The sequence below is a fragment of the Macaca nemestrina genome, chromosome 5 (assembly GCF_043159975.1).
Source record: "Macaca nemestrina isolate mMacNem1 chromosome 5, mMacNem.hap1, whole genome shotgun sequence".
In the NCBI taxonomy this organism is placed as follows: Eukaryota; Metazoa; Chordata; class Mammalia; order Primates; family Cercopithecidae; genus Macaca; species Macaca nemestrina.
In genome coordinates this window covers 183,755,302-183,781,377 of record NC_092129.1, presented here as the reverse complement: position 1 = coordinate 183,781,377, position 26,076 = coordinate 183,755,302, and the positions used below count along the sequence as shown (strand labels likewise).

Here is a 26,076-nt window from a genome sequence, read left to right as displayed (position 1 = left end):
TGTGCATGATGATATCTGTTTTGTTACTGGCACAGCTGAATAATTAGCTTGTTACATAACAGCACATAGACATCACACCCCTGGTGTCTCCATGAATGCAGTATTTCTCTCATCAATACTAGGCGGCATATGAAGATACAGGGGCAGCGGGTAGAGAAACTGGTGTGTAGGATTTCCTTCTAAAACCTCTAGGACACGGGTTGGTTAAATGGCTAAGTTTGAAGACAGTTTCTAAATAGCAAACTGTGATGTGTCTCTTTCCTTTTGCTTTTGGCCAGAGCCTCTGTGCTCCCGCCTCCCTCCTGCAGCCCTGTCTTCTATGATCTGCCCTCAGCCCTGGTCCACCTCGTGGTTCTGTCCTAACCTCGTTTCATCCACCCTCTCCTGGCTTCAGTTAATGTCTACAGTCCCACTGTGGTTTCTTGCTGTCCTCACAGCCATGGGAGTCCCTGAGTAGCACACCCGGCACGTGCAATTTCTTCACACCCAAACAAGTCTCAGGGAGTGGGGAAAATAATCAAACTCATTCCATACTTGTCAGTCTAGCTTTCTTTGGTTAAATGCTTCCCACCTCTTTTGTGATAATAGATTTGCCCATGGCAAGCAAGCTGAGGGCCGACAACAGCCTTTTCACTGCTTGGTGCCTGCACTTCGGCTTGGCGTGGAGCGCGTGGGGCACCCCTTGTTCCGCCAGCGAGCCTGCACACCCCCGAGAGCAGAACTACATGCGCTTCAGCTCCCCAGCCTCCAGGCCTGGGACTCGCCCGCGCCCCGGGGCTGCTCTGTTCCCACTGTGGAGTGCCGTAGACCTGAGCATTGCTTCTGCTGTGAGGGCTGCTTTGACAGTGGGCTCCCACTCAGGAGTCTGCTGTGCAGAACAGTGCTACCTCCAGGCACGGTGTGAGGGGGACGGGTGCTGAGCACGACTCCGCGTTCCAATCTGAGCTCTGTCTCTACCTAGTTACGTGACCTTGGGCATTATTTGGCCTGTTTACTGCCGTTTCCACCTGTGTAAAATGGGGATGGTTATGCAGATCTGAAAAGCTGTGGTGAGAGTAGCTGCTAATCCATGTAAACGAGGGACAGTGTCTGACAGTGCGTGCTCAGTGTCCTCACATGCCCACGGGCACCGTGACCCAGCCTGGGAAGCGCAGATGCTGGAGCTGTTAACTGTGGCACGCAAGCCTCGGTGCACCTCGGACCACCCAGAGTCAGGGGTAAGTGCAGACTCCTGGGTCCCCACCCCAGGCTGGCTGTTACTTGACTGTGAGTCCAGCAGGTCACTCCAATGCACTGTAAGGCGGCAGAGCCACTCCTCAGACAAAATTAAGGATTATCCCCTCCACACACACACACACACAACTACAAAGCAAGGCAAAACGCAAGTCGCCAAGGCACTCTTCCGTCACCGTCTTCCTCGGCGAGCCTGTGGAGAAGCTGCGGGGAGGCTGGCTCTGCACAGGTGTGGGCAGGGCATGGGCGCTGGGCTCCCGCGCGGCGGGGACACCATCATTTGTGTGTCGGGGACCAGCAGCAGTTTTATTCTCCAACGGTGGCATTTTCCAAACGTCTGATTAGGAACCTATTTTCAAAACCTACTTGTCATTCAAAATGTCATCGTGGATAATATATAATCCATCAGCCTGTACACACAATGGGATTTCATATTGTGACTTGGTGTGTCAAACCTAGGATAATACATCTGAAAAAACTCTGTATCTTAGTGTGCCCACTCTCAAAATAATTTTGTTCTTTTCTGATGAGGATGTGTGTAAGCGTGTGTGAGTGACTGACAGGACTCAGGGCGCTGGGGGAGGGCTGGCTCCGTGCTGTTTCCTGTGTGGTCAGGATGGCAGTGAGTGAGAACCGGTGATGCCGCCAGAGGCTTTCTCTCTGGATGTTGCACGTCCTGCCCATCCTCCAGCTGAGGTCCCCGTCCCCAGGCTGCTGTGTTCAGGAACTGTTTTATTATAGAAATGCCTTAATTTTCAAAAGCGGGTATAGGCTTACTTCTTTCCCTCCGTCTTCCTAATGTTTCTTCTGTATCTCCTCTTTTTCTCCTTTGATAGGATGTGACTGGGAAAAAGAAACAGAACCACAGGAACATCGGTGATCCACGCTTTCTCTAAAGCGGGCATCAAGGCTTCAAGAGTTAGATGGAAACAATGGGCAGGAGAGGAAAGAGGAAAGAAAAAAAAGGGAGGATATGGTCACCTTCTTGCGAAGCTCTGATTAGGGCTCCATAAATCCATGTGCTGCCCGTGAAAAGAAGGGGGCAGAGGGACAGTCAGCGAGTGTGCTTTTGACATGAGACAGAGTGGAGGGGGCAGTCACGCACGCGTTTGTCTCAGGTGAGGGAGAAATGACGTCCAGTCCGCCTCTGTCCCGTCCCTGTGAAGGTAAGTGGTGAATTCACATTGTCAGGGTGAAATTCAACAGAACATTGTTTTGGGATAAAGACCTTGGGGCCCACAGGGAGGTACCTTGTGAGAAAATTGTGAGGGGGCCTCCTAGGGAGGTATGTGGCCTTCTATCTTTGTAGCTATCTACTTAGGGACAAAACAGGAGGCAGTTAACCCAAGGTTAACTTTTCCCAATGGCTTAATGAGTTTGGGGTCCCAAGATTTTGATTTTCTGTTTGCATGTTCTCAAAGAACCAGCTATTGGCCTTACTGATTTGACCATCTCCATTGCATCTTTGTGTTCTGTTTCATTGGTTTTTATTAGCTCTTTCCCTCTACCTTCTTTGAGCTCATTCTTTTTTTGAGTTTCATGCATAGCTCATGTTCAATCTCTTTTCCTCTTTAACACAGGCACTTAAACTCTACATTTACCTTGATGTGTTTCTTTAGCTGCATCCCACATTTTGATATAAAATTTTTCATTACTGTTCAGATATCAGTTTCTCTAGTGTTTGTAATAGTTTCTTTTTTGACCTGTGTGGTTTTCAGAAGTCTGGTTTAAAACGTCCAGATGTCAGCCAGGCATGGCTCGCACCTGTAATCCAGCCACTTTGGGAGGCTGAGGCAGGAGGATTGCTTGAAGCCAAGAGTTCAAGACCAGTCTGGGCAACATAGTGAGACTCCATTTCTACAACAAATAAAAAATAAAATAATTTCCAAACATATGCAGGGTTTTAAAAGTTATCTTCTTGTTACTAGTGTCTAATATAATTTCACTGTGGTCAGAGAATTCGATACTAATTTTTTATTTCTTGAGACTTGTTTGTGGCTAGAATGTGGTCAATCTTCCAACTAAAGTCAGAAGGTTCTACAAATTTCTGCCAGATTAATTAATCTTGCTAACTGTGCTTTTCAAATTTTCTATACATTTGATAATTATTTTGACTGCTTAACCCATCAATATTGAGAAAAGTGTGTTAAAAATCTAGTATGATTATGGATTGCAAATCCCAATAATTAAAAAATTACATTTATTGAAGTTATTAATATATTATTTACTTTTTTTTCTTTTGGAGATGGAGTTTTGCTCCTTTTGCCAAGCTGGAGTGCATGATCTCAGCTCACTGCAACCTCTGCCTGCTGGGTTCAAGTGATTCTCCTGCCTCAGCCTCCCAAGTAGCTGGGACTACAAGCTCCTGTCACCACACCTGGCTAATTCTTGGGTTTTTAATAGAGACAGGGTTTCAGCATGTTGGCCAGGTTGGTCTCGAACTCCTGATCTCAGGTGATCCTAATGCCTCAGCCTCCCAAAGTGCTGGGATTACAGGCTTGAGCCACCGTGCCCGACCTGAAGTTATTAATATATTATTAATGTACCTAAGTTTAGAATCATTTTATCTTCCTGGCAAATTATTACTTCCATCATTACACAATAGCCTTAATATATTCCTAAATAAAATGTTGCCATAAGTATATTTTGCGTGATATCAACTTAGCACCATTAACTTTCTTTTCATGAATATTTCTCTAGCAAACATTTTTCTTGGTGGTGGGAGTGGGGTAGGGCTGGCATTCTTTTGCTTTCAATTTTTGAGTCCTTTTATTTAGGATCCAGAAATAGCATGTATTTAGAAATACCATATAGATGAATTTTTTTGGGGGTGGGATCTAATCTGAGGATCTATTTTATCTGAAAAGATTAGTTCATTGCTGTTATTGTGCTAATCCATTAGAAAATATTTTTACCCTCTTAGTTTGAATTTTCTATTCACTGTCCTTTTTGTGTGCTTCACCAATCCCCCTTCCATGTTAGTTACTCCTACTGATTTATTTTTTATTTTAATTCCTCACCAATATACACTGCTTTGAAAGTTTTCTAGTCTACATCTATTCTTTTTTAAAAATTAAAACACAGTATTTCATTTTAAAATAATTTGACATAAAAATGTTTCAAAAATAGAATGAAGAATTCCCATATTCCTTCTCCTCTCCCAGCTTCTCCAAATATTAATATCTCAAATAGCCGCAACACAATGATCGAAAGCAGGAAATTAACTTTGATATAATATTATGAGCTGATTTACAGATCTTATCAAAATTTCACCAGTTGGCTCACTGATGTCCTTTTTCTGGTTCGAGATCCAATCCAGGACCACACGTTGCATTTAATTGTCATGTCTCCAATCTGGGGTATTTCCTCAAGTCTCTATCTTCTGTGACCTTGATAATTCTGAAGCATATTGGTCGGGTATTTTGTAGAATGTGCCTCAATCTGTGTAGTGTTTTTTGGGATTAAATTCAAGTTATGAGCATCACTTCTCTGGTATTTTTGCCAAAAAGGTAAGTTAACACTGCTTGTTCTAGAAGAGTGAAATATCAGCAAATTGGAGATGTCTCAGGTCCAATCTGCTTTTTCCTCCAGACACTAGGCTCACCACATCCTGTCCTCCTATTCAAACTTCCTAATTCATGGCAGGAGGAGACTTAGATCCAGGAGGCCTGACAGCTTCAAGAGGTAGTCCTAGACTGTGATGGCCACAGGTCAAGAGCAGACTGCGACAGCTGCCAGGTGCAGCAGAGTGTGCCGCCTCTGCAGACCTGGTCTGGCGAGCATCTCATTATGTCCAGCACTGCCCACAGGGAACAAGGGGCTTCTTTACTCCCTTTGAAGTGTAGGGTTTTAGTGTCGTGCTTCCTCCTGAACCTTAAAACCATTTTCTTAACTGTCACTTTAAGAATCCAAGTAACTTCAAGAAAGAAAGCTGATTTAAAGACAGCTAAGAGGTAAATCAAGGATGGGCCCTAATGGCAGTCTTACTAGAACTTATTTTCATCAGGAAACAATTTGGCTTTGCTGAGTGCCTGATTAAGTCTTAAAAATAATGCAGATGGCCAGGTGTGGTGGCTCATACCTGTAATCCCAGCACTTTGGGAGGCTGAGGTGGGTGGATCATGAGGTCAGGAGTTTGAGACCAGCCTGGATAACATGGTGAAACCCCATCTCTACTAAAAATACAAAAATTAGCTGGGCGTGGTGCCGCATGCCTGTAATCCCAGCTACTTGGGAGGCTGAGGCAGGAGAATTGCTTGAACTCAGGAAGCAAAGGTTGCAGTGAGCTGAGGTTGTGCCACCGCACTCCAGCCTGGGTGACAGAGCAAGACTTTGTCTCAAAAAAAAAAAAAAAAAAAAGACAACTCATGTGGGGAAACAGACCCACAGAACAAGGACAATGATTATCCAAAGGCCTCAGGAGACAGTAAAACAGATAACAAGCTTGGGACCTATAACTTCTGGTTTGCAGAGTCTGAAACTCTTGCTTGATGCAGAACAACCCTGTTTCTGTGAGTTGTATCTGTGCCCATGGGATCCATTCCTCAAGTGTTAAAACAGAATGCAAAGTAATCGATGTTACAGACTGTGAAAATAAGTAGTTGGAGAAGTGATCACAGCCTTTAAGGCTTCATGTACTCATATGCTCAGCATGTTTACTGAGCAATGGCCAGAACACGCTTATTTTTAAAAATTCCATGATTACTCCTCTTCTACTTCTACAAGTACCATTTTAGAGCACTTTGTGTATCATGTAAGTCCAACCACCCTTATTACACACAAGGAAACAGATGCAGCCAAAGGCCACATGACTTTGCCAGCACTGCACAGAGCTGATGACAACTGAAAGGAGAAACCAGCGCAGTGTCTTTTGATCTCATTTTCTCTATTGCTTATGCATTTTTCTATTTCCTTGACTTCTGCCCTTTCCTTTATGATTTCTTTCATTCTGCTAACTTGGGGTGGGGGTTGAATTTGTTCTTCTTTGTTAAGATCTTAAGATAGAACCTTAGATCACTGAATGTAGATCTGTTTTATTTTCTAACATAGCATAAAATATTACAAATCGTTTCCTCTAAGCACCCTATAGCTGCATCCCTCAGATTTTGATATGTTTTATTTAACTTCATTCATATCAAATATTTTCTAATTTCTCTCTTGTTTTCCTCTTTGATTCCTGGGGTATTTGGAAGTGCACTGTTTAACTTCCAAATATTTAGGGCTTTTCTTGATATTTTATTGTTATTGATTTTCAGCTTAATTCCACTGTGGTCAGAGAACTAACTGCATAATTTGAAAATTTTAATTTTCTTTGAGATTTGTTTCATGACACAGCATATCAATCATTATTCAGATCTTCTATGTCTTTGATGATTTTCTTCATCTAGTTCTATCAACTGCTAAGAGGAGCTCAAAACTTGCAATCTGAGAATGATGACACTGCCTAGTTTTCCTTTAATCCTGTCAATTTTGTCTTACGTATTTTAATGATCTGCATGGTTTGTTATTAGATACATACGTGATTGTTATATCTTTCTGAGTGACCATTTTATAGTTATGAAAAGTCCTTATCTGTTATGACATTTTATCTTTAAATCTCCATTACCTTATATTGATATAGAAACTCCAGCCTTCTTTATGCTATTTGCATAGTGTATTTTTTTTTCCATCCAGTTCCTTTCAACCTATCTGTGCCATTTTAAAATATAAAGTTCATCTCTTGTATACAGCATATAGTTGGGCCATGCTTCTTTATTCATCCTGACAACCTCTGCCTTTTAATTGAAATTCTTAATAATGTTTAATGAAATTATTGCTATGGTTGTGTTTGGACATACCATTCTGTTGTTTTCTATCTGTTCTCTGTTCTTCCTTTTATGTCTTTTTAAAATTACACGACTATTTTAAAAACAATTATAATTTTCGGATTGGCTTTTTAGCTCTATGCCTCCACATTATTGTTTCAGTGATTGTCCTGGGGACAACAACATAAATCCTTAACTTTTCAGTCCCTTTACATTTAATATATTACCACTGCATGTAAAATGTAGAAATCATGCAACAATATAGGTCCATTTCCCCCTTTCCCTTATTTTACATCTGTATAGGCTATGAACGCACAGGATGATGCTATACTACTTTAAACAGTCATATGTAAGTACCTCATGCCAACTGATTGAGCGGCTGGAGCTCGCAGTCATATATATTATCAAACCTTCGAGGAAAAAAAGCAAAAAGAAAGAATTCTGTATTTGCCCATCGGTTTACCATCTCTAATGCTCTTCATTGCTTTCTGAGGATCTGCACTTCCATCAGATACCATTTCCTTTTCGTTTGAAGAACTTCGTTTAGCATTTCTTATAGTGCAGGTCTGCTGACAACAAACTCTCTTAGTTTTCTTTTATCTAAAAATGTCTTTATTTACCTGAAAGTATATCTTCACTTAGAAGGGAAGAACTCTGGATTGACAGCTTTTTTCTTCCATCACTTTAAAGATGCCTATTTCACTGTCTCTGGCCTCCATAATTTCTGATTTCAAGCCAGAAGTTGAGTCCAGTGTTGTTCTCCTGTATGTAGTAGGTGGTCTCAACTGCTGCTAACTAGACCTGTTTTTTAGCTTTGGCTTTAACAGTTTGTGGCAGTGTGGCATTTTTTGTCTTTATCTTTTTTGCTGTTTGTTGAGCATCATGAATCTGTAAATTTGCATCTGCCATAAATTTGGGAAATCGCCAGCCATTATTTCTTCAAATATTTCTTCCTGCCTGATTCTCTCTTTGCTTGCCTTCTAGGACCACCATTATCCATGTGTTAAGACCATTTGATTATATCGAACAGGTCTCTGCAAAACTTGCCCAAACATTTCCCTTTCTATTCTTCATACTGAATAATATCCACTGATTTATCTTCAAGTTCCTCAGTTATCATCACTGTGCTATTTAAGCCCAGTCAGTAGTTTTCTTTTATTTCAGAAATTATGTTTTGGTTCTAAATTTTTCATTTAAAAATTGTTTCTATGTCTCTGCTTTCTCCTATTAAATTGTTGCTAACATATTTTATTTTACTTCATTGTGGATAATTAGTTATAAGTGCATTAAAACCTTTGATAATTCGAACGTTTAGATAATCTCAGGGTTGGACTCAGTTGATTTTCTATTCTTTTGAAAATGTGTTCCATCTTCCTTGTTCTTCATACCTCAGGTAATTTTGGATTTTATCCCTGACATTATGAAGAACAAATTGTGGATAAACTGGATCTTGTTTTCTTTTCTTTTTTATTTAGCAAGTAATTATCTGGCTTGGACTTGAACTGCAAACTCTGTTTTCTCCAGTGTTTCTTGAGTGGTAGCTTTAATCTCAGTTAAAATCTTTGTCTTCGGCCTAAGTTGGCTCATGCAAGTGTTCAGGGGCCAGCCAGTGATTTTTTTATTTTTATTTTTTAGTTTACTAAATGCCCTGTTTGTTCTGTGAACAAGGCTCAGAAATGTATAGACAGAATTTGTAGGTTGAGAAATCTGTGTAGTTATGACTTCACAACTATACTTCACAAAAGCAGTAATGACAGCAGCTTCTGAACACATTAACCTACCATTGTTTGGTTTAAAGCGAACACAGTGAGAATAGTTCCTAGCGGTATCTAAGTGATCATCACAGTTTGCTGCTCTAGTCTTTTTTTTTTGCTGCTCTAGTCTTTAAGAACGAGTGGAGTCTTCACTTGAGCCACCACCTCCTTGCTGCTCAGGGCTTCAACAATCACAAGTGCAAACGTGAAGCTGGTCCCAGGCCCCCGGCTCGTAAGAATCAGGTCATCCTTTTCTACATAATTCTCATAGCAGGTGTAATTACCTCCACTCATCATTTTTGTCTTCAGCAAGCAGTAACTTCGAAAGTAAAGTAACTTTATTTTCAAAAGCCTGTGTCATGAGCCTACAGAGCAGTGGGACCTGCACAGAAGGCGGCTATCAGGCCCTTCCGGTTTTCCTGCTCCTTCAGTATCTCCTTCATGGCAGCAGACTCAGATAAATTCTGTGAATCCAGATTACCTCCTGGTAGAACCATCGTGTCATATGGTCCCTCTTTTTTTGCATCTTCAAGACTGGCATCAGGAGAAACGACAACATCATGGCTACACTGTACTGGGTCTTTCCCAGCCAGACCTACAATGGTGACCTCAATCCCAGCTCACCTCATGACATCTACAGGGATGACTGTCTCCTCTGCTCCTTTAGCCAGGATGAGCAGAGCTCTTTTGGAAGCCATTTTTATGTTACATGTTTTAAAGGCCCACATCAGGCTGCGATTTTGGCAGAATTCAAGGATTTTTTTCTGTTTTTTTCTTTTCTAAAATCCTCCTTCTCTCTCCAGTAGCTGCAATTTCCTGGATACAATCTTTTGGTTTCTTGGAGCAGAGGAGCACAGAGGATTCAAAAAAATAATTCAAGAAAACTTCCCAGAATCGACAGATTTTAGACTCATCACCAGGAACAAAAGATCATCACACCCAGAACATTAAGAGCTTTCAGAAAAGTAAGAAAAGATAATTTATAGAGAGAAGCAGGTGAAGAGACACTGGAGGACAACAGCACAAAAGCCTCCGAATTCTGAGGAAAAATGATTTCCAACCTAGAATTCTATACTCAAGAAGCTATCAGTAAAGATTTTCTGCAGATAGTCAAAGTCTCAAAATATTTACCTCCAATATACTATTTTCTCAGGAAGCCACTACAGGGTGAGTTTTATCACGTGAGGGCCCAAACCAAAAAAGAAGACATGGGGTGTAGAAGCAGCTGATCCAATCCAGGCAAAGGGAACTTCCACGTTGGTGATTACAAAAGGAGATGCCAAGTATGATGTCGACCCAGCAGGCATCCAGCCTAGACTAGGACAGGCTAGAAATCTGTAGGGAAGTTGTTCAAGAAGACAAACTTGGTAAAATGTCTACGTTTGAATATATTGCAAGGACATTTGAACTTGGATGGAGGATATTTTGAGATGTGTGAAAATGATTACAATACATAAAAAGATACAAAAAATACAGTAAGAAAAGAATATAGGATATGGCTGGCTGAGAACTGCATGACGTCTACACAGGCCTCATAATGCGAGCACTGGATGCTGGTCTAATCAGAAAGAACACACTGAGAAGACGGGTTAAGGGAGTATGTGTGTGGTAGAGAGGATGAAAGAGAAGAGAGCTGAATTTTCATATTCTATTGTAGGAAGATGATAGAGCTCAAAACCACAGAATTAAGAAGTGGCAATACAAACCTGTAAAGGTGGGGACCACAAGGTAAATACCAAAAGACTCAGAGCGGCTAGGAGAATGGAAAGTGATGGCGGCTAGGAGAACGGAAGTGGATGGTGGCTAGGAGAACGGAAGTGGATGGCGGCTAGGAGAAGGGAAGTGGATGGCGGCTAGGAGAATGGAAAGTGATGGCAGCTAGGAAAACGGAAGTGGATGGCGGCTAGAACAGAAGCGGATGGCGGCTAGAACGGAAGTGGATGGCGGCTAGGAGAACGGAAGTGGATGGCAGCTAGGAGAACGGAAGTGGATGGGGCTAGGAGAATGGAAAGTGATGGCGGCTAGGAGAACGGAAGTGGATGGCAGCTAGGAGAACGGAAGTGGATGGGGCTAGGAGAATGGAAAGTGATGGCGGCTAGGAGAACGGAAGTGGATGGCGGCTAGAACGGAAGTGGATGGCGGCTAGAACGGAAGTGGATGGCGGCTAGGAGAACGGAAGTGGATGGCTTTAGGGAGCAAGCAAAGGAAGGAGACACAGGGGTTGATCATTTTCATAATCAGCTCTGCGGAGCCATTTGACTTTTTATGTATTTGATTAAAAAATAATCTGACACATTTGCTAACGTTATTTCATCAACAGCCCTCAATGGTATTTCCTAAGGGGCTATTTGGCACCAGCTCCTGGGCTAGCACTGCAGTCCCATCCCCAGGCTCCCTGATGGCTGAAGCTGCGGCTCACGGAAGGGCTTGGAGGTCAGTTGAGAGCAGGGCACAGGAAGAATGGCAGAGCAGAAAACAATTCCAAGGTCATCTGACATGTGCATCTACCCAGGCGAGGCCTGGTTTCAGGAGCCTGTATTGTCTAGGTAGAGAAACACAGTAAACAGGAGAAAAGAAAGGGCTGGGTATAAATATTTTATAAGACAGTCCAATAGGCAAAGAAGCAGGGGCAGCAAGAATTGATCAGGCACCCAGGGAAGATAATTTTTTTTTTTTTTTTTTTTTTTTTGAGATGGAGTCCCGCTCTGTAGCCCAGGCTGAAGTGCAGTGGCGTGATCTCGGCTCACTGCAAGCTCCGCCTCCCGGGTTTGCGCCATTCTCCTGCCTCAGCCTCCCGAGTAGCTGGGACCATAGGTGCCACCACCACGCCTGGCTAGTTTTTTGTATTTTTTAGTAGAGACGGGGTTTCACCGTGTTGGCCAGGATGATCTCCATCTCCTGACCTTGTGACCTCGGCCTCCCAAAGTGTTGCGATTACAGGCATGAGCCACCGTGCCCAGCCAGGAATAGAATTTAATAAGAAAGGTAGCAGAGAAGAGATCTTTAAAAAATAGTTTCACTTTTGTCCTTGAGGCCAGGATACTCTGTGATCTTCGAGGAGGAGGTTAGTTCTTGTCAGTTAAGAGAATGGGTTCACAGTATTATGTTTCTCTGATTCCTTCCTTATCATTCTCTACTTGGTCATTTCTGGTTTTCCAAATGCTAAGTTTAGCAACCATTTCTCAGTACTTACCCTTTTGACATCTGCACTATTTGACCTTGCTGAAAATCTCTTTATTCTTATTATAATACTTGCTGTTCCCTTGATTTCTGTGACTTCATGACCCCATTCTTTCCAGGTTTTCCTCTTACTCTGTGATGAGTTCTTCTGGGGCCTTCTTTGACGGTTAGAATTCAGGCAGTGGTCTTGGTTCTCAGGGATTTGTGTCTGGCTAGAGGGTTTGTGGGAAGGTGGTACAAGAATCTTTTTTTAAACATGTGAAGAGATAATAATGATAACAACCATGAAAATATCAACAATGACCACAAGAATAAAACCAATGGGTTCCAGTCATGGTAAAACACTGTTGAAGGCACAAGACAAGCTTAAGTGCCCAGTTTGTCTAGGATTTTATGTGCCTAGACAGGAGAAAGACACTCTGATATCCCATTGCCTTTCATTAGCCAAACTGCAAACAAGTTACCCAAAGACCCAGGTCTTGTCCATAAGATGTTTATTGTTATGTATTTCTAACCTGGGCAGGTACAAAAGGCTTTCCAGTCATAGATGGACTAAATCTCAATCCTCCTGTGGGGAAGCAGAAATGAGATGAGATCAGCACACAAAAAACACAATGGCCCTGTGTACAGTGACATCCGCCTGTGTTTACAGCGAAGCTAAAATAATTACAGCTGCTGCTCTAATTGAGGTGTGATACATTAAATATACCTTTCAGAGCAGTTCACAAATCTATACGAAAATCTTTACAACAGAACAGATACATGTTTAGTGACAAAAATGTATGCAAGTTCAGTGTATGCATAATTATTTTATGATTACATAAAATATATTTGACTTTATTTCAGAAACCTAATCTTGATGTAAAAACTAGTTAAAATTTGTAACTTTTCTGAAAACATATTACACAACACTCTTATGCAACTAATAGCAGAATATCCCATAGCACGTGATCAAAACAGAAAAACACACCACCACCTTGTACCAAATCCAGAATAAAAATATAATCTTTTCTATTTCTTCCCTTTAAAAAAATCTATATGCAAAGATGACAGAGACAGGAGAATGAGTCAGAGTGCTGGGCCTAAGGCAATGATGCTTGTTTTGCAATGCCCAAATCATTTCTAGAACATGCCACTTTCATGGTACATTGATATAGAAAGTCTTAGTAAAACCAATTATTTCTAATAGCTCTTTACCATTTCAAGTGAGGCCAACTTAGCTAACTCACATGAAGCCATGCCGGCCCACAACGAACACGGATGTGCTAAAAACGAAATGCCACCGGAGCATTAAAGTACACTGAACTCCCTCATTTGTTTTCTCAGCTGCCTCATTAACTTGCTCCAGGGCCTGGTTTATCTCTCAGCTTTCATCTAACTTATTTCATATTCATCCATCTCCTCTTACCCACTAAACCAGTGTTCTGTAACTCAAGTAGCTCTTGAAATCCCCCTTTCTTCCAAGAAGTCCCCCCTGACTTGTTGGAATAGTAGTCCTTGAACTCCCTCATTTGGGTATGGGTTTTTTATGCCTTTACCTTCCACTTGGAGCCATAAAAGCACTACCGGTTCCCTTGTTGCTAATGTTTATTAGCCTCTGGAATTGATGAACTTTCTCTGAGCTGTGACCCAGGGGGATGGATGTCAGAAAGCATGTCCCGCCGGAAGGAACTGCTGAGCAGCGGTGAAGTCAAGGACATATGGAGCCAGACAGTGAACATGAGTCCTGCCACTTATCCTCCTTGCAGTCTTAGAGAAGTCACCAACCTCTCTCTGAGCCCCGATTCCTTCCTCTGCTAAACGGACATGGCAGTAACCTAGCCCACGTGTCACAAGGCTGTTGTGAGGATTAAACAAGACACTTCATGGTGTGCCTCACACGTGGTAAGTCCCCACAAACAGAATTAGCAGGACCTGACAAACGGTTTCTGACAACGTGTCTGCCAATACAGGGTTAACCAGAACGTAAGTATTTCGAGTGTTACCAGTAGAAATATAAAAGGTTATACAGCAAATGAAAATGTTGAAGTAAAGACACTTGGAGAAAAACGTCAAGCAAATTACAACTTAGATTAAAGGCAGATTCTTTATTGGCTGAATGTGCTGCACTAGATATTTAAAACAACACAAACATTCATGGTCGCAGTTTTTAAATTTAGCTCATAGTTGAGTTATATACAACAGTTAACAGACTTAGGAAAGACAATATTCTGTGTGTTTCTTAACAGCTTTATCAAGCACATTTGTAAAAGATCGAACTTTTATTTCCAGTTACTATGATTTCCCCATACACCAAATGAACCAACACATTCATTTATTTTAAATAATGGAAACTGTACATGGCTACACTGTGCTCTAAAATTACTTGCATTAATGAGGACATTAATTTTAGCATTTAAAAAAGGAGACTTCAAAATAACCTTAGACAATTTTGAAAACCCAGACAAGCTGACTACAAGTAGCGAATTCCTCAGTTTTCAGATGCAATGGTGTGATGACGTTGGGCGGGCGGCTGACTGTGAGAGGAGTCACGGTGACCTGAACCTGTTCTAGTAAAACCAGTCAGCAGTGAACGTGGGGCAAGTGCACGTGGCTGGTCTACAGCTCCCACTGCCTGGTGACCAAGGAGCATCCTGAAGTTTCCGAGAAGAGACTGTGTGAGAGCAGCATTCTTCCAGCTACTGAGCAAGATCCTTTGCCGGGTAAAAGATGGCAGAGAGAAAGTCACCTGCTGAAGGAGGGGGCAACGGTGGGCAGGGAGTCGGCCGTCCACGGGGAGCCTGGCCTTTCCTTTAGGGGACCCTGAAGTCTGCGGCTGCCCCGCCAGCACCTGTGAGTGTAACCCAGTGACCGGCACTCACACCCCATCACAGACAATACACAGGGCCTCAGGGACTGCAACACGTGGACATGAAGTGACACACATCAAATTAAGAGTGAGTGAGAATGAAAAAAGCTAGTGCTTAGTCCTGTGAAAAATAAAAATCAGATAGCGAAATGCCAAGTTAAATCACAGACACCTGGACCACAAATAATCTACCCCAGTTGTAATATTTATTTTAATGGAGACCACAAATTTTTCCAAAAATCTGCTTGAATTAGAAAACTTAAGGCCATTTATATGAAATAAGGGTTTTAAGCACAGCTGCACAGGTTAGGACAGTAAGAGATCCAAAGATGTCTACATATAACTTTCCAAATCTCCTCTTATCAATCAGTCTCTCCATGTGTCGCGGGAGCTGCCTGCACTTTCGTGAATGGGACACTGAGAAATGCTTCAATATGTACCACGCCATTCCAGAACATTCCCTCCAGAAGCAGCTCTTCCTGCTGCACTCAACCTTCTGCTGAGATGCAAAGTATATTTTAAAACGTATTTTAAAGTCATACAGGATCTGATCTAGTAAGAATGGCAAAACAAATACTTCTTGGGCATTTCAAATGAGGTCATTTTAGTTGAAATGTATACCAACAATTTTCGAAATCAGAGGAAGGAAAAAAGAGAGAGATGGCAAACCCAATGTTTAATACAGCAAATACCTTTAGGGTACTTAGAAAGTGAACAGTCTTATTACTTGTTATTTTCCTGGACTTCCTTTATTTGGCAGGTATTTATGTTTTCATCATGGTTGAAGAAGCTGCTTGGAAACAGGTGAGCTGCAAGTGCATGCTACTCTTGAACTTGTTCAGGAGCTCTTCCAGTAACCTGGAGGAAGGAGACACTTGTTTTACAGCCTGACAGATGGGGTGGCCTAGCAACACAAGAAAACACCAGGGGAGCCAGCTGCCTGGCTCTGCCTATGCTTGCTGTGTTGAGAAGGCAGCTGGAAAGTTCTACCTGTGGATCCTTAACTCAGCAAAAGAAACACATCAATCAAAGAAGTTGGTCAAATAGGATATACTGATATATGTATTTATGTTTGTATAGAAACATCTCCTTCCTATCCCCTCCCAAGATTAATTAGATTCCTCCCTAAAACAGACTGATGCTTGGGCCTATTATTTTTAGAAATTCAACTCTAAAATAATTTACACACCTTCAAATTCACTTTTTGTTACATGGTTCTATGAACATTGGCAAACCCATACCGGAGTGTAGCAGGCCACAGCACGGGGCACCGCTGCACCCTCTCCCCTGCTGCCACTTCAGTCAGCCTCTTCCCTAACCCCATCCCCCAGCAGCCACTGGTGACTTTCCCTTCCTCTCATTTTGCATTTTGTCTTTAACAGCTAGTGGTGAGTGGGGAGCGAAAGCAGTGGGTTAATCACCAGGGCAAGCAGGGTTAGGGCTAATTCCACTAGGCAAATCGCTTTGCTACCTGATATCTCAATCTGTTTCCCCAACTGATCTGATATAGTCATCTAATTTCTTTTTCTTTTTCTTTTTTTTTTGAGATGGAGTTTTGCCCTTGTCACCTAGGCTGGAGTGCAGTGGCACGATCTCGGCTCACTGCAACCTCCACCTCCTGGGTTCAAGCTATTCTCCCACCCCAGTCTCCTGAGTAGCTGAAATTACAGGTGCACGCCACCACGCCTGGCTAATTTTCCTATTTTTAGTAGAGACGGGGTTTTACCATGTTGGCCAGAATGGTCTTGATTTCCTGAAGTTGTGATCCGCCCACCTTGGACTCCCAAAGTGCTGGGATTACAGGCATGAGCCACCAAGCCTGGCCCTAGTCATCTAATTTTAAAGCTAGAAAGGATCTTAGAGTTTTCCTGGTTTGGATGAAGCAACCAAGAAGTGGGTTTAACAGTACTGAGGTCAAGAGACTATTTCACGGTTTAACAATGCTCGGTATTAGAATACTATTCCCACAGCAAACCTAAAATACAGTCCTGACCTGGGGCTACTTCAGGGTGTGTATTGTTCTTGACTCTTGAACACACTACCTTTTGAGCCCTGTTCCACATATGAAACGTAACAGTGATTGTTTTAATCTTTTATCATATTTATTTTAAAGAAATGAACAGGGTTTGGAACCAATTCAAATAGAGGCTGGAAGTTAGTGAGAGAAAGCAGCAGCAGGAAAAAGGAAGAAAGGGCTGACTGTGCAGGCACTGTCCGCACGGCTGCCATGTGCCCACGTGGGACGCGCACAGCAGGGGCGATGCGGGGACTGCAGGGTGGAAGGGCTGGTCTGCTGTCCGCTGTGTGCGTCAGTGCCATGTGACAGCTTCCCCCCATCGCCCAGCCCATGTGCTGTCTCTGCCCTGCACTGAGTCTGCTCTGCGTTCACGGTGCCAGCATTTCACAGTCAGCGCACCACACACGCCTGTCCATGGACCCGGCAGCCACGTGCGGAGGGCGTGGTAAAGGTGTTACTGCAGAGTTTCTGCTGCCTCAGTGCGGGGGAGCCTCGATATTTGTGAAATTTACCTGGCCTAGATTTTTCTCTTAGGTCTGTTTCCTGTTCTATGAGTAGTAAAGTTTGAAGTCAGGTTGAGATCATCAGTGTGGTCTAACGAAATATATACATATATATAAAACTTTATTATGCCATATGTGCACATCTACTCTTTCATAACATTTTATATTTTATAGAACACAAAATGAACACTACTGAATTACTCAAAGATAAAAAAATCACTGACTCCTGCATTTTACTATGCGGTCTTCTTTCTTCCATTACTTCTTAAGGATGTATGCTACTAATACAATTTACTGAATAAGTCATAGTGAGCTTTCTTAAGATATTTTCTGTACCAGTCACTTGAAACGAGAGCCAACTTCCAAATTATCCTCAACCCAGAAGAAAGGTCTTACCTTATTCTGTCCCTCGGAAGACATGCAAGTTACAGTGACGAGATGTACCTACTAACGGCTCTTATTCGGATTCTTATTTGGATTCTGCTCTTCCTAGAATCCAAATCATTATTATTCCTTTTTAAAAGGTACTTTAGGTAACAAAACCTTGCTGAACACATGCAACTGGCTCCTGAGAACAGCACACAGGACTTACTTTTTATCTGCTCCACTGGAGAGCTGGGGCAGGGCTTCCAAGGCCTGCTTAAAACTTGACCTGGAACACAAACAGCCACACTGAAGTTGAAGCCTTGCATAGGAGAACTGCTGACAAATTCTTAAGCATCCCTTAATTATTGAGAAGCCAATAAAAGCCAGTGAAGCAAGGAAATACGAGAAAAAGTAAAAGTGAAAAACAATAGAAAAAGTAAAAGTAAAAGTGAAGGTGTAGCTACCAGGTGGAGGCTTTGTAGCAGCAGGGTCAGAAAAGCTCAAGTAGGAAATGAAACGCAACTTGAAAAGCTAAAGGAAAAACAGATCTTCTTTTAGAGGATGCTGCTGGTGACAGAGGAGAGCTTAATGTGAAAATGTTTAATTTAAAAGGAGTCTTTTCAAAACAAACAACTGCAGATGGAGTAACTGGTAAGAAAGGAAAGAAACTAAGAAATGAAAGATGACACACAGCAGGGTGTTTACAGTATTTGGCACGCACGGGGCCTCATCTACAGCCAATGTCTCGTAATACTTAAATACAGCCTACTTAAAACTTGTTGAAAAATGGAGAGTTATATAGATGCTTTAAAAATTCAACATGATTTCCTTACACGAAGAAGGTAAAAGGAAATAATTTTTAAAAAGACAACTTTGGGATGTTTAGCTTTTACAAGGAGAAAGTATTAGAAAAATTATCAAACCAAATGAAAAGCATCATAGGGGAGACTGTTTGGGAATAACTTGTACCATTCACAAAGGAACAGTTCTTAACTTTTACCTCTTCTTTTATGATTGGTTAAGGTGAAGAAATAAATGTAATTATTCTTGACTTTAGGGAGTCATTACTTCTATATCGTAAAAACAACCTCCTCAATCTACCAGGAAGTGCGTTTTTGAGCAGTATTCCTCAAATCAGGGGCAAGTGTCACAGCAACAGAGAGGAAGACTGAAAAGTTCCAACAGAGTCATAAAACCTGGTGCTGGGCATCTCCAGCTGCTCCCGGGAGGGCGCGGTGGGGGCTGGGACGGGCGGCTGGGTGCACTCAGGTCCCTCCCCACATTCAGCGGGCTCTTTCCTGGTGTGGAAACCACTGCCTCTACCTCCACCATCAGCTTGTTTCTTACGAACCTCTTTTTGATTAATTGAAAGAAAAGTGATGGAATTGTTTTGACAGTATGACAATAATGATAAACACTGTACCACCCGTTATTGGCAGGGTACTGAAAATTAAAAAGTGACTTGGCACATTTTCTCATTTAATCCCCTCAAAAGCTTGCCTAGAATATTTTAATCTTCCTCTACAGATGAGTACCTTATACTCTGTAAAACTAAGTCAGCAGGAAGAAAGAGTAGGCATTTACATGAAGTGCGCACACATCCAACACGGGCTGGGTGCTTTCCATCCTGTTAGCATGTTGTGCAGACAAACGATGGCTGGGAAAAGGTGTGGCTAAACAATGAACATGGAGGCCCGCTAAAAATGGCTTCTGGTGAGCTGTGACGACGGGAATGAAAGGCTAACTTCATGTGTTAGGAAAAAATGGAAAAAGTCTTTTCAGTCGCAAAGCTGACAGTAAGAATGACAGCAAGCCATGTTATCAGATGCTGGAAATGAGTGAGTAAGCATATTACAGTGTCCTCAAACATTCCATTTGCATACTACTTGGCCTCTCGGGGACATCAATGTATCACCCAGTATTTCCTAGGTAATGCTGCCCGTGTAGTAAACAACCTTGCACAGGTAAACAGTAGTTCTGTTTCACTTCACCTACTGAAATTTCAATGGTAGGAAATCCTGACTTTCATTCAAAACAGCTAAAAATTATCATCAAATTTCCACTACAAAATTTTGCAGAGAAACCACAAGGCTTCCTCATACTGATATTTACAGCACTCGAGCTGCCCTTCAGAGTCTGCTATGAATAGACTAAGACTCAGTTCTTATCCTCTTTTGCTTTAGGAAGTATGTCACACTCTGCTGTATTATTTTTAAGACTAAGATTTATTTGTCAGTAGTAAATGAAAAACAAAATATATTAAACCCCTTTCCTTTACACTGTGTTACAAAGAAGTGGCCTTGACATAAACTTGATCACATCACAAATTGATGAGCATGTGCTCTGATCAGTCATCTTTACAGAGAATAGAATTCACCAGTAAGACAATCTGTATTTTTAATAGAGCACTCAGAACTAAAGAACACTGCAACTTACTTGCTTTCGGGTGTCAGGTAAACAGCCACAGTGTCCCTCAAAGCACAGATTTCAAGTCTTGCCTGAAAATGAGAAAAAGACAAAGTGACAACAGGAAAATTTATGTTATCAAATATAAACAAGTACTGAGGTGAGGGGTCTCCGGCCTGCTCGTCGCAGGACAGGGTTTGGCGTAATACCACCGGGGTGACTGCCAGTCACAAGCAGAGTTTCTAAAACAGTCCGAGGAAATCTGCTACCACAAAATATTCGTTGACTGAAAATTAACTTGTAGTCAAGGATGACTGTATGAGGGCAGGGAACTAGATATCTCAGTATGAAAAGCACAAACTGTGTCGTGATTTTCCAGCCATCTGTATTTACCCTCTAACCACCAATTTTTCTTTTAGTCTTGCAAGAGGAACACTGCCCTGAAAGGGCCTGAGCCTCACAGAGGTAAGGATGTGGCTTGGCTTCCTGACACCTGTGCCCTTCCAGGCACACTGCCTTCATCTCAAAAACTAAACTATGCTCTACGGATTCAATGCAATCTCTATTAAAATGACAGCTGCTTTTATTTTTTTCCTTAATGGAAATTGGCAAGCGGATTCTAAAATTCATAAGGAAATGCAAGGCACTCAGAACAGCCAAAGCAATCTTAAAAAAGAGTAACACATTTAGAGGCCTCACACTTTCTGACTTCAAACATACTACAAAGCTAACATATATTTATATATTGTATACCCTTATATTCATGATCAACTGCTATTCAACAGGGGTGCCAAGCACTCAGTGGGGAAAGAACAGCCTCTTCAACAAATGGTGCTAGGGCAACTGGATATCCACATGCTTAGAAGAATGAAGCTGAATCCTTTCCTTAACACAAACATTAACTCAACATGGATCACAGATCTAAATGTAAGAGATAAAATTATGAAACTATCAGAAGAAACCCAGCGTAAATCTTTGTGACCTTAGGCTAGGAAACCCTTCTTAGAAATCATGCCAAAAGTATAAACAACAACAAAAAAACAGATAAAGTGGACTTCATCAAAATTAAAAATCCAGTGCTACAAAGACACCATCCAGAATGTGAAAAGACAACCCCACAAAATGAGGCATCACTTCACACCCACTAGGATGGCTATAATCAATGAGAGAGACAATAACAAATACTGGTGAGGATGTAGAGAAATTGGAACCCTCAAAAATTGCTGGTAGGAATGTGCTGCCACTTTGCAGAACAGTCTGGCAGCTCCTCAGAAGATTAATTATAGAGTAACCATATGACCTAGCAATTCCACTCCTTGGTATGCATCCACGAGACATGAAAACAGATGTCCACACGAGAACTTGTACAGGAGTGTTCACAGAAGCATTCTGCATATTAATCAAAAGTGGGAAAAAAACAAACGCCCATGAACTGATGAATGGATACATAAAATGTGGCATATTTAAAGTGGAATATTACTCATATGTAAAAAGGAGTGAAGCACTGGCACATGTTACAACATGGATGAACCTTGAAACATTATGCTACATGAAAGAAGCCAGTCACAAAGGGTCGTATTTGTATGCTTCCATTTAGATGAAATTTTCAGAGTAGACAAATCACAGAGATAGAAAGCCAACTGTCTGTAGGGACAAGGGGTGTGGGAGGCAAATGATTAGACTTTCTGTTAATGGGTCAGGGGTTTCTTTTGGGATGAAATATTCTGAAATTGATTATGGTGATGACTGGACAGCTCTTCGAATACACTAAAAATCACTGAATTGTATATTCTTTTTCTATTGCAGACAGATCGTATGCTCTATGAAATAGTTCATAAAAATTTCAAGAAAAAAGTTAACAAGATTTCACTTGTATGCGAGCATGAAGAAGTGTGATCTGACAGACAAGTCAGGTTTCCTGGGAGCTCCCGCAGACCCACTGATGATGATAAGTTGATTTTCTGAAGTAGGTGCCCACAGTGAGTGGGACACACAGGAGAACATTTAAAAGAAATATCCCTTATTCTCAAGGAGTGGACGAAACAGAAAACAATGACAAAAGACACAGCCAGCTCTTTACAGTTTATTAGAAATTCTGTAAGCCATCTAGATCAAAGCAGACATGTATGACACAGGATATTCAGTGACCTTTTTCTGTTTGGAAGGCAATTGTTTGGTTTCATTTTTTCAGTCCCTTAGGAGCCTGAAAAACAGTATATAACTAGAAAGTTACAAATGCTAGAAAGTATGAAAATTTCTGTCTCTATTTTGTTTATATTCTAGTATAGGTAAAAACAGACCTACCAGGAAAAAAGGTAGAACTTTCAGCTGACTATTTTAGGAGAAAGATTAAATTACTACAAAACCAATCTTCTGGTAGAAATTTTATTCAATCAAGGTCATAGAGTGTTTTAATTAACCTATAAGTTATGCCAATTATAAAAACTGTGGTTAGCTACATAATACCTACAAAATCGTAATTCAGAAAACATCATGCTAAAAGATCTGCCAAAATCACCAACCATCACTCCCCTCTTCACCGAGCTCTCAGGACAGTTCTGGAGTTTGGTGCTTTAGGTAATTGCCTATCCAAGGTTAACCTGCTATCCCTCTCAGAGTTATGGCCCCAAGGAAGGAAGCTCTCAAAGTCATTCGCAGTGGGAGAGTGAAGTGGGGAGTTTAGACTAACGGCCTTTTTCAAAATACACGTCTGTACAGGCCCAAGGAGGTCTCAAAAACTGGAGGCTGGAACAGTTTGGTGGCCAGCAGTTTCTGGACATGTGTATGTGAAAAAATTTTCCAGCTAATTGTGAGATCACTTCCCAACCTCTCCCTACTGGTTTTGAGAGTGGTTTAGCCATCAGATAAGCGGGTAACAGAGGTAATGTGTAGAGAGGGCAGATGCCTGTTAAAATTCCAAGACTGCAAGGCCCCCGGTAGCCACTGCAGCTGCCTGTTAATTCATTTGTAGTATTACACAATTTACACTACTGATCCCCTGTGGGAACTATTATAATAACCACGACCTTTCAACTTAACCTATAATATCAAAGATCTGATAAATCAATTTTCAGAGAAAACTGGCGGCAAATGGAAATACAGCAGAAGCTTTTGTAACAGATTTTTTCCCCTAACCAAATTAACAAGTGCTCTCTGCTCTTCTTTTTTCCCAAATATGTATTTTATTTTGAACAAATTTCAAATGTATAGAGACTTGGAAAGAACTTTACAGTGAACGCCTGTTTACTCACAGGCTCTCCCAATAACACAGCCTCACATGACCACACAGCCTCCATCCACCACTCAGTCCTACAGCTCTGATCCACCTCAGGGCGCATGCCACTAACTGCAGTGGACTCTTTGCACCAGGTTTTTTTTTTTTTTTTTAATAGTTAGAATGTACAAACTACATAATGGACAAATCTCAAAGTGTGGCATTTGATGAGTTTTGACTGATGTAGACACCTGTGTGATGGAAACCCAGATCACAATAACCAGCACCCTGTGACAATCCCTAAGGCCCCACCCTAGGAACCCCCACCACCCAGAGGAAGCCACTGTTCTGAGTTCTTCATCACAGTTAGTTTTATCTGTTCTAGAACTTCATGTAAATGAAAACTATACAGTATACGCACATGTGTGTGTAAGGATTCCTTCATTCGGTGTAATGCTTCTGGGATTCACTGCATTGTGTCAGTAATTTGTTCTCTTTAATGTAGAATAGTATTTATTGTATGAATATATTACAGTTTATTTACTGTACTGATGGACGTCTGGGTTGTTTTCAGTTTTTGATTATGATAAAATGACTATGAACATTCTTATTTTATTTTTTTGAGAAAGGGTGTCACTCTGTCGCCCAGTCTGGAGTGCAGTAGCACGATCACAGTTCACTACAGCCTCGACTTCCTAGGGTCAAGCAAGCCTCCCACCTTAGCCTCCCAAGCAACTGGGACCACAGGCACACAGCATCACACCTGGATAATTAAAACAATTTTTTTTTTTTTTTTGGAGAGACAAGGTCTTACTACGTTGCCCAGGCTCGTCTCAAATCCATGGTGAACATTCTTATAAACATGTTTTGTGTCTTGAACCCATGGTGAACATTCTTATAAATATGTTTTGTAACCTATTTATACAACACACACGAAACTGAAAATGTGTTTTCTGTTCTCTTGCTTAAATAGCTGGGATCGGAATAGCTGGGTCACAGGGTGTGTATGTGTACGCTTAGCTTGAAAAGAAAGTGCAAGAGCTTTCCCCAAAGTAGCTGCACTAGATCACATTCTCAACGATGTGAGAGCTCCAGAACACCACATTCTCGCCAACACTTGGTATAGTCAGTCTTTCATTTTTATCCTGACGGACGTATCATGGCATTGTATTGTGTTTTCATTTCCCTGCGAACTAACGATGTTGTTCATCCTTCCATGTGGCTGACTGGTCATTCTTATGCTTTTGAAAATCTAATTACATGCATGCTGGATATTTTGAATTGTCCCATGGATCCCTGGAGCTCTGCTTATTTTTTTCCCCAATTATCCTTATTTCTATTGTCCACACTGGATAATTTCTATTGGTTTACAAGTTAACTGACTTTTTAAAAATTCTATTATTCTACTATTATCATCTAGTAGATTTAAAAAAATTTATCTACTGTGTTTTTCCATTCCAGAAATTCCATTTATTTCCTGTTTTAGGGTTTTTCTCTGCCGAGATTTCCCACCTACTGATTCATGAGGCGCAGAGCTTCCTTTACATCATCTGATGCAGCTGTGTGAAAATCCTTGCCTGCTAATTCCAATACCTGGGTCAGCTTAAGGTTGGCTTCAGGTGATCATTTCTTGTATTAGGAATGAGTCATGTTTTCCTGCTTATTTGTGCATTTCAATTAAATTTTAACTCAATTAAATGTGGATCCCGGACACTCAATGTTACGCTGTGGAGACTCTGGATTCTGTAATATATCTCTAAGGACTGCTGATTTTTTATTTGTTTGTTTCAGCAAAAGCAATTAACTTATTTGGACTCCAACTAAGAACTCCTGGCTCTTGGGCAGCAGTCAATTCTTCCTTCAGTTCTTCCGGCCTCAGCTGGGCTGGCTGGAGTGCAGTCTGACCACGCACATGGCGAGACTCCTCTCTGGGACGCCCCTCACCTACCTGTAGTTGTGGCTGCTCCAAAGCCTGTTTTTCAAGCCAGAAAGCACGTTTTGTATTGGAGTTTTAGGCACTCCTGGACCTGCCTTTAGGTTAAAATCCATAAGAAATAAGAAATTCACCCAGGTGCCATTTCCTCTAGAATCTGCCCACCAATGGTCGTTCTTTGGTGTCTTCAGGGATGTTTTCAAAATTAAAAACATTTTTATTTTTTGATATTCAAGTTTACAGTTGTTATCTGTGGAGGGCTGGCTTGATAGGAGCTTCCTTAGCCATGACTGGAAGAAGAACGACACTGCTTTTTGAAACTCACTACCACGCGGCCAGAAGCGCATGCTTCCATCTGCACGCACGCCTCAGCAGCTACCAGCTGGTTACATGCATGCCAAAGTCAACTGGTGTTTATGGCAGTTATCATTATGTAATTTAAACACAAGAGACAGTTATTTGTTGTTTCTATGCAAACTGCACTGAATGCTTTCAAAAGACTTATTAAAAGCAAGTTGTTAAAAATTTCCTGCGGAACTGAATGTCATGAAGATAGTTGGAAAATAAAAATAAAAATCACAAAACTTTTGAAGGATTCTGCATTCAGATACTTTGGCAGAAGTCTTTAAGGTCTTGCTCTGCTGTAAAGAAACAAACTCTGAAACTTGCAGACAATGCTTCATGGATATGGCTTATGCAAGAAAGAATAAGAACTTCTTCAATCACAGATCCATTAGAAGCCTGTCTTATATCATAAGACTGATGACTAAAGACATTGTATATGGTATAAATAACAGCAGAAGTTCAATATGAAACTG

General features: G+C 41.4%; 1 protein-coding gene, 1 long non-coding RNA gene and 1 pseudogene across 9 annotated transcripts in view; 1 reads left to right on the top strand and 2 right to left on the bottom strand.

Annotated features, from left to right (window-relative positions):
- Positions 1 to 1,130: 1,130 nt before the first annotated feature.
- On the top strand, positions 1,131 to 25,996 carry LOC105464803 (uncharacterized). Its single transcript, XR_011624141.1, has 3 exons — positions 1,131 to 1,217; positions 2,070 to 2,399; positions 24,812 to 25,996. It is a non-coding gene; the product is annotated as an uncharacterized lncRNA (long non-coding RNA).
- LOC105464802 (Parkinson disease protein 7 homolog) lies at positions 4,469 to 14,855 on the bottom strand (annotated as a pseudogene).
- Positions 15,004 to 26,076, bottom strand: part of LOC105464801 (exocyst complex component 2) — a 204,567-nt gene continuing 193,494 nt past the window's right edge. For all 8 annotated transcript variants that reach the window (XM_071097736.1, XM_071097742.1, XM_071097743.1 and 5 more), the window contains 3 exons: positions 20,142 to 20,203; positions 17,932 to 17,991; positions 15,004 to 15,677 (listed from right to left, as the gene is read on the bottom strand). In XM_071097736.1, coding sequence (XP_070953837.1) covers positions 15,584 to 15,677; positions 17,932 to 17,991; positions 20,142 to 20,203 — 216 coding nt within the window. In that variant the 3' untranslated portion in view covers positions 15,004 to 15,583. The remainder of the gene's footprint in view (positions 15,678 to 17,931; positions 17,992 to 20,141; positions 20,204 to 26,076) is intronic.